The sequence below is a fragment of the Chiloscyllium plagiosum genome, unplaced genomic scaffold, assembly GCF_037043375.1.
Source record: "Chiloscyllium plagiosum isolate Xiang-an unplaced genomic scaffold, Cpla_swu_hap1 HiC_scaffold_4, whole genome shotgun sequence".
Classification (NCBI taxonomy): domain Eukaryota; kingdom Metazoa; phylum Chordata; class Chondrichthyes; order Orectolobiformes; family Hemiscylliidae; genus Chiloscyllium; species Chiloscyllium plagiosum.
In genome coordinates this window covers 128,306,812-128,321,221 of record NW_028270142.1, presented here as the reverse complement: position 1 = coordinate 128,321,221, position 14,410 = coordinate 128,306,812, and the positions used below count along the sequence as shown (strand labels likewise).

Genomic DNA, 14,410 nt, shown 5'->3' with positions numbered 1-14,410 from the left:
CCAGCACCAACCCTTACAGCACACTGTTGGTCACAGGCCTCCAGTCCGAAAAGTAACTTTGCACCACCACCCTGTCTCCTAAATTCAAACCAAATTTATATCGAAATGACTAGCTCTCTCTGGATTCCATGTGACCTAAACTTGCTAACTAGTGTTCCATGCGGAACCATGTTGAATGCCTTACTATACATAGTCAGACAGCTGATGATAATGAGGGAATGGAGTATGCATGAGCAATCCATACATCAAACACCTATCACAGGGCTATTACGCAAACTACATCTTAAATATTTAAATAATGTCATATAACATGGGTGAAAGATCAATACTTTATAACAAATATTTGGGATAATGCTTTCCACAACCAGTCATCTCTCTCTAATGAGTTAGCAACCCTGTTGTCTGCCTTACCTGACTTTATCCAATTCTATATATGTTACTGTTTACAAAATAAAAATCTTTGCCTTCATATTGACTTTACTTTGTATATTTATTACTGTACACTAACCTTTCTGTAATGTCATAATTACTTGTGCTGACACAAAAGGTTATTCCTATACAATTTTTTTTTTCCAGGATTATCAAAGAACTAATATTAATCAGGTATTCAAATTGTATTTGTGTAGGATTTAAGATATGAAAACAAGCACAGCAGTTACAGACTCTTAGTTACTACAAAGAGTATCAGACAGCAGAACTTCCAAATAATTAGCAAAAAGCATTGGTCAACAAATGTGCTTTAAGAATACAACCACTACAGTGAATGCAGAGAACTGATTCTACACATTCGTGCATTTCTGTACACATAGCAAAGTCCAGATGGGTTGCAGGAAGCATCTTTCAGAAAATAAGAAAATGAAGAATTCAGCATTGCATTACTCTGGAATCTCAAATCTTTCACCAGACTTTTGGCTATGGTGCTGATATCAGGCCTTAAACACAGCCACATAATTAATCCAAACTCTATTTTTTTCCAACATTACTGCAATTTTCCTCCCTTCAAGTATTCGATTTCTCCTTCAAAAGTTGCAAGTGAATCTGCTTCCACTGCCCTTTCAGACAATAACTTTTAAACCATCATGCAACAATTTCTTTTCTCTCCGATTCACAGAATAGCACAACACCAAAAGTCATTCAGACAATCAAGTCTGTACGAACTCTTACAGAGAGTAATCCAATTAGTTAACACTCTCTCCTTGCTCTTTCTGCAATTTTTATCCTTTTCCAAGTGTATATCCAGCTTGCTCTGAAGGATACCATGGGATCCATCAATCTGTCAGGCAGTGCATTCTAAATTGTGAATGTGAGTTACAAAACTGTTTTTTCCACACGCTGGATTTTTCACTGATTATTTAAATCCTTGCCCTCTGGCTGTTGAAAACAATTGCCTTTTAATTATTCTATCTACACGCCTCAGAATTTTCAACAACATCAATAAATTCAGTTTATCTTCACTTCTATGAGATTAGCCCAAGCTTCTCCAGTCTCTCCCTGAAGCCATTCTAGCAACTGTTTTCTGCCGGTTGTAAAGCATTCACATTCTTCCCAATGCATACTGCCTAAATTGCATTCAAAACCCCAGCTGGAGAAAAAAGTGTTTAATGACAGTTTCAGCTAAATTTCCTGTCACTTTTACAATTTTGCCTCTATCTATAAACAGCAGACACCATTTATTTTAATCAACTGATTTATTCACTTGGTCACTTCTGCCCCTCAAATCTGTTCAAGCACTCACTTAAAAGATGCACCATGTACCGCAAATAATCTTTGCACCATAAAACATAGGCCATTCAATGAGACACTGGTGGATTTGATAATCCTCAATTACAATTTGTTGCCTTTTCCTTATAACCTTCAACTCATTCCCGATTAAAAATCTGTTTATCTCAGCCTGACACAACCTGAACAACCGTCTGTAGTAAATAATTTCACATATGCACTATTCTCTAAAAGAAAAAAATCTTCCTCATCTCTGACTTAAAAGGGCAACCAATTATTCTGAGATTATGCTCCTAATCCACAACTCTGACTGGCCCAACATACTCAACCATGCCTCATGAGACTGTCCCTCTGTACCTGTGATCAACCTAGTTAACCCTCTCTGGACTACTTCCATTTGCCAATATATCTGTCCATTAGACAGTGCACCCAAAACTGTTCATGGTATTCCAACTGTGGTCTAACTAGTTTTAGCAACATTTCCCTATTTTTATATTCCATCTTTTTGAAAAAAGGGATCACTTTCCATTCACCTTCTCTATTACTTACTTTTTGGTTTTTGAGAGTTATGTATGAAGACTTCCAAACCCCTCAGCTCTGTAGCTTTCTACAGTCTTTCTCTATTTAAATAATTTTGACCTACTTTCTTCGCCCTGCCAAAATGCGTAAATGTACATTTTCTAACATTACATGCTATCTGCCAAGTTTTTGCCAACTTGCTTCATCCTTATATATCCCTCTGTAGACTGAAGTGTCATCCTCAACTCTTGCCTCAGAAATTTAGAAAATAGGAGCACATGTACGCCGTTCAGCTCTTCAAGACATTCAAAATGATTATGGCTCATCATCCAACTCAGTACACAATTTCAGCTTTCTCCCCATATACTTTGATCTCGAAGGAATATATTTAACTCCTTAATGAAAAACATTCAATGATTTGGCCTAATTCCCTATCTGCAGCAGAGACCTCCACATGCTTACAAGTTTCTGGGTGAAGAAATTGCTCCCCATCTCAGTCCAAAAGGCCTTAAACTTTGACCCCTAGTTCAGGACTCCCTGATCATCACATTCTTGCTGAGTATTTTCTTTCTAGTCCAATAGAATTTTGTAGGTTTCTTGAAAATCCCACCTCATTCTCTTGGCACTTCCAGCTGAAGATTGTGTCAAATGCTTCAGCCTTATCATTTGCACTGATATGCTGGGCTCTTCCATCATTAAGGATGGTGATAATACAGGAGTTCCACCTTCAGTGAGCTGTTTAATTGTCCACCACCTTTCAATAATGGATGTAGTAGATCTGCAGAACTTAGATCTGATCATTGTGGGATGGCTTAGCTCTATCACTTGCTGCTGTTATTTGGCATGCAAGTAGTCCTAATTGGTAGCTTCACCAAGTTAACATCTCATTTTTAGGTATGTCGGGTACTGCTCCTAGCATCGCTTTCCTGCACTTTTCATTGAACCAAGGTTGATGTGCTAGCTTAATGGAAACAGCAGAGTGGGGGATATGCCGGCCGTGACGTTATAGATTGTGCTGGAGTACAATTCCGCTACTGTTGATGATCCACTGCATCTCATGGATGCCCGAGTTGCGAGATCCATTTGAAGTCTGTTCCATGTAGCATGGTGATAGTGCCACACAACATGACGGAGCATATTCTTAATGTGAATGCGGAATCTCCACAATGACTGTGCAGTGGTTGCTCTTACAAAAACTGTCAGAGAGAGATGCATCTGCAGCTTCTCGTTGGCTCCCTCACCATTTGCCGCTGACGCAGTCTAGCAACTCCATCAATAAAGCTGCTGCTCAGCCACTCTTGGTGGTGGACATTGAAATCTCTAACCCTGAGAATATTCTGCACAATTGCCACCTCCCTCCTTCCTCCAGGTGTTATTCAACATGGAGGAGTACTGAGTCATCAACCAAGGGAGGATGGTACGTGATAATCAGCAGATATCCTTGCCTATGTTTAACCTGAAGCTTGAGACCTCATGGTGTCTGGACTCCCAAGTCAACAACGTCTCGACTGTATACCAGTGTGCCATGACCTCTGCTGGGTCTGTCCTGCTGGTGGGACAGGACATATCCAGGAATAGTGATGGTAATGTCTGGGACACAGTCATACTAAAAAGAATCATACCTTACAGACAACATCAGGTTGTTGCTTAAATAGTCTGTGAGATAGCTCTCCCAACTTTACCAGTAGTCCGCACATTAGTAAGAAGGACTTTGCAGGGCCAACAGATCTGTTTCGACCATTGTCTTTTCCAGTGCTTAGATTAATGCCAAGCAGTCCGTCCAGTTTAATTTCTTTGTTGAGATTTCATAGCCATTTATACAATGGAATACAACATAGAACACAGAAGAGGAGATGACAAGTGAAATGATATTACTGTGGGTCTGGAGTCACATGAGGCCAGACTAGGTGAGGATGGCAAATTTCCTTCCCTGAAGAACATTAGTGAGCCATTAGGGTTTTTCTGTCAATTAACAATGGTTTCATGGTCATCAGTAGATTCTTAATTCCAGATTATTAAAAATATTTGGTTTGAAATTTGAATTCAAGTCCCCAGAACATTGGCTGAGCTGCTGGATGAATAGTCTAGTGACAATACCACTCTATTATCACTGTCCTAGTCATGCGTTCGCTCCGTAGCTACTTTCTTGGATGCATCCCATCAACTCCAGGAGACGTATCAGTCTTTCGCTCCATTAGTTTTCCTAGCATTTTTCTCCAGAGATTGTTATTGTAATTATTTTCTCTCCTCCTTATACCTCCTGAACATTTAGTATGCTCTTAAACGTCTTCTGCTGTGAAGATTTATGCAAAGCATTTATTAATTCATCTTCCATTTCCTGGTTTCTCATTATTATTTCCACAGCCTTATTCTCTAAGAAGTTTATGTTAACTTTGTTTCTTTCTTCATTTGTATACATTTAAAGAAGCTCTTGCTGTCCATCTTAATATTACTTACTAATTTATCCTCAGTTTATTTTTTCTGTGTTGTTATAAATATGTGGGTGTACCTTTAAGAGAGTTAAAAGCAGCAGAACTACTGGACACAAACCAAGTGTTTTCAAGAAGTAACAATGTAACACTAGGTCAAACATCGCTATTAGCTTGTTACCTGAAGACAAAAACAAATTCGAATTCAACCAGTTTAAATTACACCCTGAAAAAATATAGCAATTTCCAATCAAGTTTGAGTAAAGTATCTTGACAATCTTAAAAGCCGACGATACAATCCGATGCTCTGGGGTATAAGACCGGGAGGAAATTAAACAATTGAGAGGAGAACTGCCAATCCTAACATGTACCATACTGCTTGAAATAAACATCTGACTTAAAAGTACCTTTTTGAACAATAACCTGTAAAACAAATTCCTAACAAGGGGAAAAGACGACACAAGAAGATCCGAAGACAAGAAACTACAGTAGCCTGGTTTTGAGATAAGAAGTGTTGTTTTGTAAATCTTAATTGGGAGTTTTATCAGTAGAAGAAAGGTAGAAGATAGATTAGAAAAAGAAATTGTAAATAGTGGTTAGTTACTTACTCTCTGTTATACTTTAAGAAATAAAAGTTGTTATTTTTTATTTTTCTTAGTTCTTGGCCACTCAAACTTTTACAGGATGCATCTCTTCAGTGTTGCTGGTTTTAAATTAAGCAGGCGGGTTTATTCAGTGTCAAAACACTGGTAATTTGTTTTTAGCCATCTTTTGTTGGTTTTTAAAATGTTCCCAATCCTCTGGCACACCACCAGCGCTCACCACATTTTATTTCTTTTTTCCTTTCAATTTGATGCTAACCTTTACTTCCCTGGTGGACCATGGCTGGATTATCCATTTCACAGAAACCTTCCTTCACATTGAGCTAAAATCTTTCTTGTGAGCCATGAACTGTTTTCTTAAACAGTGACCATTTTTAACTATCTTTATGGATAAATTATTTTCTCAGTATGGTCCAGCTTGCACTGCCCTCATTCCTTTGTAATTATTTTCATTCAAGCTCAGCACAGGAGTTTCTAAGCCAAGCTCCCCACACTCAAGCTGAATGCTAAATTCTACCATACTGTGGTCACTGTTTCTAGTGAATCTTTTGCTACGATACCATTTATCAAACCCAAATCATTTCACATTGCCACATCCAAAACAGCCTAATCCTAGAATAGTGTTCTAGAATTTAAACTATGAATCCTTCGCCAAGGCCATCTCTGCCAGTCTGGTTACCCCAATCGACATGAAGGTTGAAGTCACCCATGATTAATACACTGCCTTTTTTGTACATCTTTAATATCTCAATGCCTTCTCAGTCCTACTGGATTGTAATTGCTAGGGAGTCTACAGATTACTCTTCCCAGTGTTTTCTTCCCCTTTTTATTTTTTATTTCCACCAAAATGGATTCTAGATCTTGTAATCCAGGATCAATTCTTACTATCATACTTATTCTATCCCATACTAAACAATGTTAGCCCAGTACCCTTTTATATTGCTTGACCCTTTGAAAGCCACTTACTCCTGAATATTTAGTCCCCTGATTTGATTTCCTTGTAATCATGTTTCTACAATGGCTATAACATCATTTTTGTTCAAATAGTTTGTTTCAAACCTTATGTGCATTCAAATAAAACATTTGCCCACCTTGATCCTATTTGTTGCTGTTTTGCTATTTCCACCACACAGACTACAGCTACTCAAGACGACAGATCACTACCACCTCCTCAAGGTATGTGAGGAATGGTCAAGAATGCCCACAACCATGAAACTAAATAATTTACATCATTTTTATCATCTTTTGAATTACTTCCTACCATTTTGTGTTAAAATTTCATCTTGAATCCTCCTTTCACTTGTTTAAGTCTTCCTAGTGACATACTATACTTACAGATTTTGTGTCAACTACAAATTCATCTTTGAAATTATGCTCTACTTACCCAAGGAGGAGAAAGTAAGGGCTGCAGATCAGAGTCGAGAGTGTGGTGCTGGAAAAGCACAGCAGGTCAGGCACCATCCAAGGAGTAGGAGAATCAATGTTTCGGGCATAAGCCCTTCATCAGGAATGATTCCTGATGAAGGGCTTATGCCCAAAACGTTGATTCTCCTGCTCCTTGGATGGTGCCTGACCTGCTGTGCTTTTCCAACACCATACTCTCGACTCTACATACCAAATTCCAGGTATATAACAAAAGGAGTCACATCCCTGACTATTGGAGATCACTGTAAATTTCTCTCATACTGATACTTTCGAGAGAGAGAGAGAGAGAGAGAGAGAGAGAGAGAGAGAGAGAGAGAAAGAGAGAAAGAGAGAGAAAGAGAGAGAGAGAGAGAGAGAGAGAGAGAGAGAAAATGGCAACAGACCCTTCGGGCCAACCTGTCCATGCCGGCCAGATATCCCAACCCAATCTAGTCCCTCCAAACCCTTCCTATTCATATACCCATCTAAATGCCTTTTAAATGTTGCAATTGTACCAGCCTTCACCACTTCCTTTGGCAGCTCATTCCATACACATACCGCCCTCAGCATGAAAATGTTGGCCCTTAGGTACCTTTTATATCTTTCCCCTCTCACCCTAAACCTATGCCCTCTGGTTCTGGACACTCTCACCCCAGGGAAAAGACTTTGTCTATTTATCCTATCCATGCCCCTCATAATTTTGTAAACCTCTATAAAGGTCACAACTCCTGTACTCAATACTCTGACCAATAAAAGAAAGCATACAAATGCCTTCTTCACTATCCTATCTACCTGCGACTCCACATGCAAGGAGCAATGAACTTGCACTCCAAGGTCTTTTTGTTCAGCAACACACCCTAGCACCTTACTATTAAGTGTATAAGTCCTTCTAAGATTTGCTTTCCCAAAATGCAGCACCTCGAATTTATCTGAATTAAACTCCATCTGCCACTTCTCAGCCCATTGGCCCATCTGATCAAGATCCTGTTGTAATCCAAGGTAACCTTCTTTGCTGTCCACTACACCTTCAATTTTGGTGTCATCTGCAAGCTTACTAACTTGACCTTTTATCCTTGCATCCAAATTATTTATATAAATGACAAAAAGTAGAGGACCCAGCACTGATCCTTGTGGTACTCCACTGGTCACAGGCCTCCAGTCTGAAAAAGAGGAAACTGTTCTCTCAAAAAGTTGTTAATCTTTGAATTTTTTTTTCCTCAGAATGGTAAACTATGGGACATCAATTATATTCAAGGTTGAATTAGAAATATTTTTTAATCTATAAAGTGTAATGGGAGGAAGAGCAGACTGGAAAGTGGAGTTGAAGCCACTCATGATCTGATTGAATAGCAAAGCAGGACCCAGGATCCAAACAGCATATTCCTGCTCCCATTTCTTAAGCTCTTTCATCCTTATATTCATCAATCACTACTCTTTGCTTTCTATGCTTAGCCTAATTTTCTTACCAAACTGCACTATCCCTTTAATCCATTTTTTTCAGCCTTGCTAACAAGTCTATGATTTTATATTTTAATGAAACACTTTGGAAAGTCTACATACACAAAATCAACCTGATAGGTTTCCTCAACTTTCTTCATTACTTCAAAGAATGCAATCAAGTTAGCAAAATGCAACTTACCTTACTCAGCGGTTTGCTAAATTGGCTGGTTGATTGGTTTGTGATATAGAGTGACAGCAACAGCACAGGTTCAATTTCTGTGTAGTTGAGGTCACCATGAAGGACCCTCCTTCTTAACCTGAGACATGATGACCCCCAGGTTAAATCATCACTAGTAATCCATCTTTCATGAGAAAGCAGCCCTATACCCCTCAGGAACGACAGAAACTTGATCTTAATCATCACAAAATCATTAATTAATCCATGTTTTTACAAAAGACAGTTAATTTGGGGCTAGATTATTTCCAAAACAACAATCCAGTTAAGCCACTCATACAAACCCCAAGATTGCTCCTTCTAATCAGTCTATCATTAAAGAAAAACATTACTTCAAACCCAAAGTTATTCATCTATACCAAATGAATGCCAGCGTCTCGCCTCCCCTGAACCCATAAAATGATTTGAATACCTTAGATTATAAAATCTCTAAGTTGACGCACTACAAATTCTTTACTTGATGAGTTTAATCATTCAATAATCTCTAGACAGAATACTAGCCTTTGCTTTGCAGGGGTAATTAATCTTTAAATATTAAAGTTGTCAAAAATCATCACCTTCTACCCACTAAATAACTGAGGCATTACCATGGAGAAAAGAATGGGGGACAATATTTTCCCCGAGCTTAAAGTCTTGAACATGCATTCATTTGCAAGTTCCCTGCTGGAAACAACATGCATTGATACGCAAAGGTAAATGAGCCATGTTATGAGCTTGACTAATTATTTAAAATAGTTAGCACACTCAGAAGTGTTCAGCGACTTTGGAATCAAATAAAGATATCAAATGGACTATTTCCCTGGCATCACACCAGCACTAATATGCAGGATTCATGCCAGTAGTATTTTCCCTTAACAGGATGCTGCCCTCAGTTTAAAAATTACTTTCTGCCTGTTACAAAATTGAACCTCACTATATGAATTTCGGTGCCAGCATGATGTCAGGTACAGTGGCTGTATGTCCCAAAAATTGGTTATCAAATCCAACAGCATGTTCCTTTGACTGTTCATTGTAGGCAGACTACAGACTCTACTCAAGCAGCCGTGCTTGCAAAACAAAAAATGTTGAGTATAATTCTGTAATTTTTATGTTTGTTTGATTGCTATTTTTTAATCAATATTAAAATTAATCCTCTGGCAGTCTTTCAGTCAATACTCTCTATTATCTACAGAGAGGGGGTACCCTGGAAGATATGGAAAGATTTTTATGGAGTCTGGAATCAAGAATTGGGAACAGAAATCTTGTTGGAAGTATGGGAGGATATCTGGGAGAACGTGAAAAAAATTTCAATTTGCAATAAAGCGCAGGCTATGCAACTAAAGATTCTCCATAGGGCCCATTCAACCCCAGAACGACTAGCAACATTTAAGAAAGGAGTATCCCCAAGGTGTTCTAAATGCAAACAGACACCGGTACTTTCACACACTGCTTATGGTCATGCCAATAGATCTGTAGATCCTGGGGTGTCATAGCTAATGTGTTGGAGAGGATCTTGGGAATGGAAGTTAAGGCCGATCTGGTATCCATCCTTCTGGGACAGCCAAATCTGCCTTCGCTAGATGAGCACGGGAAGAAGCTATTCAACATTGTCATGTATTGTGCAAGGAAGAACTTTCTAATGATCTGGATCTCGGAAAACTCCCCGGGTCTTATGGGATGGCGTAAGTTAGTGATGCAGCCCGTCTCCTTGGACTTTCATCCAAATATGGTGCACCAGAAAACGGAACTATTTTATAAGACGTGGCGGCCCTTCTTGAACCACATAGACATGGACTTAGGGCCTGTGTGTAGTCATGAAGGCCAGATTTGGCTGCCCGGGGGTCCAGAAGGAGGAAGCCTGAATAAATAAATAAATATGGGTATATTAGCTGATGCTCCCGTTTGTGGGAGCCTCTGAGGGACAGCAAGTATGTAAGTTAAATTACATTGTTAGTTTAGTTCAATTCATGTTAATTTAATTTAATTTAATTTATGTTTAATTATTTATTGAATTGCAATCTGGGAAGATTGTTCTGTATCTCTGTGATAGTTTTGGTTTGTTCTGTAGAGTAGTCGACAGTTTATTCTTATTGTTGTTGTACCATAAGATTGCTGTATTATCTTTTGTACTTTGATAATTTAGTTAAAAAAAAAGCTTTCAATAAAAAAATTAATCCTCTAGCACATTACACATACCAATAATTGTCACTAACAGCAACTGCAGCAAGGGTGACTGTGCATTGGTACTTCACACACTGCATCATAATAAACCAATGAAAATACATGCTTTCCTCAGTTAATGATGCATATAATTACATATTAGACAGATATAGAGCACCCAGAACAGACCAACTCATTTATATGTGGCCTTATTCCCCTCTTCAGTCTAGTTTCTCAACCTTACCAGTCCTTTCTCAGTCATGACTTCGCAAGGGTGGCAAGGTGGCTGAGTGGTTAGCACTGCTGCCTCACAGCACCATGGACCCAGGTTTAATTCCATCCTCAGGCAATTATCTCTTGTGGGATTTCCACATTCTCCCAGCGTCTGCGTGGGTTTCCTCTGGATGCTCAGGTTTCCTCTCACAATCCAAAGATGTGCAGGTTAGGTCAATTGTCCATGCTAAATTGTCCATAGTATCAAGGATGCGTAAATTAGATGGATTAGCCACTGGAAACTCAGGGGTAGGATAAGGCAATGAGACTGGGTGGGATGCGCTTGGAGGGTCAATGTGTACTTGTTGGGCTGAGTAGCCTGTTGCCACACTGTAGGGACTGTATGACATAAAAACATGTTCATGCTATTATTATAACACTTGAAAGAAAACATAACTTCTGAGCTATAAAGTCCAGTTTCCAGTCCCACCTGTGCTGGAAATGTGTCAGAACACATATAAACAGGTTAATACAAAATGCTTACAACTAGCATGGACTGTAACAGAACCAAAAAAAAAATTTTACGTTTCAAATTTCAAGAATAAATCTCTCAGACCCAGCTCAGAAAAAAACTATTTGGCCTATAGAGTCAGTGCCAACCTATCATCACTACTCCCAACATCCAGCATTTGGCCCATAGCCTTGAATGTAATGATATTTCATGCAATCAGCCAAGTACTCTTCAAAAGGTTTAAAGATTTCCAGCCTCTACTGAGGCATTTCCCAGACATTCCCACCACCTGCTGGGTGAAAAAACATTTCTCAAATTCCATCTAAACCTACCTTTAGCCTTATAAAGTATGCCCACTGGTTATTGACCTTTCAATAAGGGAACAACAGATTCCTAACCATCATGTCCATGCACCTCATAATCTTATACACCTCTAACAGATCCCCATTCAGTCTTCTCTGAGCCAAGGAAAACAACTCAAAACACATCCAGCCTCTCTTCATTTTTAAACTGTTCCATCCCAGGTAATATCTTTTTGTACCTCCTCTGTACCGCATCCAGTGCAATCACAGCCTTCCTAAGCTGTGGTGACAAGAACAGCACACAGTACTCAATCTGTGGCCTAAGCAATGTTTTACAGCTCCAACATAACCTTTCTACTGTTATAATCCATGACTACAATGCCTTCTTAATTACCTTATTAATTTGTCCTGTCATTTTCAGAAATCTGTGGACAAAAACCCTGAAATCCCTCCATTCCTCGGATCTTCCTGGTGTCCTGCCATTTATTAAATGCTCCTGAGTTTTGGGTTAGTCAGGTCAATTGGTTGGACGGTTAGTTTGTGACGCAGAGTGATGCCAAAAACATGAGTTCCCAAATTGCTGAAATTACTATGGAGGTCCCAACTTCTCAAAAACACTACTCACCTGAGGTATGGTGATCCTCAGATCAAACTGAACACCATTCACCTCTCTCTCTTGCGTGAGAGAGCAGCCCTATGACCTCCTGGTACCATGACAATTTTACTTTTACACCACGGAGTTTAGAACAGCACAAACATCATACTGACAGTTAATAAAATATTCCTTTATCAAACTGTTAATATTTTGACATCTATCCTTAATAGATGAGCAAGTTAGATACGTTGTGATTTGCTTGGAATTATCATGCAACAGCATCAAAACCTTTACATCCAAAGGTAATTATATGTATATTAGAAGGACTATAGGAGCAGACAATACCAAGCAGCTGTTCAGCTCTCCTTATAAAATACCACAACACTATCTGAATAAAACAACTCATTGCTTTGTGTTTTCCAGTGAAGAATAGTGAACATCACTGCCACATTTGAGATTTTAGGAGGTGTTTGAAAGAGACGAAAACACCAGCTGTAAATTTCCAAATCTTCATATGTTGAAAGCATTCTGAGCAAAGAGAAGTATAGTATGCAAGCTCCTTCACTGCTGAACACAAAGTAATGGACTAAGCTAGGAGTCTTGATCCTTAATTCAGATTCAATCGGTTAGGCCTTTAGTGGAAGAAACTAAAGGAACAAAAATATGCTTCCATGTGTTCCAGGAAAAGTAATGCCATAAGCCTGGCAGCAGCTGATTCATCTGAAAAACTTCACAACATTTGCACCACCCCTTCCCCCATCCTGTGGGGTGTGGTAGCTAAAAATATATTTTAAAAAGAACCGGTACAAAACATTGTCAGAATGACAATTTTACTTCGCTCAAGTTACAGCTGAATAACTATAAAATTCTACATATACCTTTGAACATATACCTTAACTAGCCAATTCCTTTTCTTAAATTGACCGATACAATAATGAAAATCTTGTTAATTGCTACCTTCTGCCACAAGATGTTGTGCTTCTATATCATTTCTTGTTTGAGAACCCCAGCAAATACATGGTATGTAGGATTCAACTGGGGAAGTAGGATTCTTCTCCACAACAAACATAGATAAAATTTAGAATAATTCACTTTTTACAATAAATAAAAACGCCACTCAGCTTCTTTCTTTTCGAGTTACATTCTCACAGTCAAGCTACTCATAAACCAGCCTAACATGAATCATTGTAACCTGGAGCTTTTTAAACAACGTCATAAGTAGTGTACTTCCTAGTTGTAACACCGTCTGCATGTTTCACCATGATTTTACAAAGTGGCAGCATTGCACATCCCACAGAGACCGCCTCCAGACTGTGAAGGCATACTATTGAACTAGTATTAGATTGCACAGTGACTATTTGAAAATCTGATTGGCTCAATTTGCAATAAAACAAATAGACATACAGGAACTCTTGCCAAATACTATTCAATGAGGTGGGGCATCACAGATTAGAATGCGAAAGTATCAACTTTCTTAAGACTCTCAAAGCATAGAGGGTAACTTGTTTTAGTATGGGATAGTTCTCAAATAAAAAAAGGACTTCTCATCAGTACCTCAGCTTTTACACTGAAAAGGACCAAAAAGATTTGCAAACAGTTCTCGAATGGAATGGAATCAATGGCATTTAATTGCCGACTCCTTTAAATATTTACTTAATTAATCCTTGTACATTTTCACATTATTTAACCATGTAGTGTCTCTGAAACAGTTTACATCACATCAGTTTATTTAAGTTTGAAATTACATGCACTAGCACTTAATTTACCTAATTTTGTGAAAAAAAACAAGATAGAAATTTAAAACAAAAAAGCAAATTAGAAATGCTGGAATTTTTATATTTGTCTGGATTAATTGTGCTACTCACAAATTTATACTTTTACAATTGTTTTTCTGCTTTTATTCACAGGATCACTTCTGTAACCTTCATTTCCATGTGTTACCTGCTGAACTTATGGTCGGAGCACTGTTTCCCTTCTGGCAAAGGTTCAGTTTGGAAAATACATTTCAGTAGACAGTGAAACTAAATCATGTGGTGTCAAATATGTACACAATTTAAAAAAAGGCAATAGGTAACTGCATGCAAAATCAGAAACAGCTGGTCGGTGTGACTAACATCTGAGGTACAATATGTAATCACGGCAAAATATCTTGTGCTGAGAACTTGTTTGACTATAGCTTGAAAGGTTCAAATTCCAATTGACACAATCAACTCATTTTGAACTTTCTTGCTCAGATAAAGGTCCATGATGATGTTTGGATCAATACAGAGCTTAAAATAAACAGTTTTTGATCTGTTTTTTT

The 14,410-nt window shown here is 38.4% G+C and overlaps 1 protein-coding gene across 13 annotated transcripts in view; it reads right to left on the bottom strand.

Moving 5' to 3' along the window:
- Positions 1-14,410, bottom strand: part of LOC122548888 (focal adhesion kinase 1) — a 511,554-nt gene that overhangs the window by 272,195 nt on the left and 224,949 nt on the right. For 3 of the 13 annotated variants that reach the window (XM_087986652.1, XM_087986660.1, XM_087986653.1), the window contains exon 1: positions 13,066-13,261. The exons of 5 other annotated variants lie outside the window; for them this stretch is intronic. In XM_087986652.1, coding sequence (XP_087842778.1) covers positions 13,066-13,177 — 112 coding nt within the window. In that variant the 5' untranslated portion in view covers positions 13,178-13,261. Of the gene's footprint in view, positions 1-13,065; positions 13,282-14,410 lie in introns of those variants that run through there. 5 more of the 13 variants (XM_087986654.1, XM_087986663.1, XM_087986661.1 and 2 more) reach the window with 4 other exon arrangements.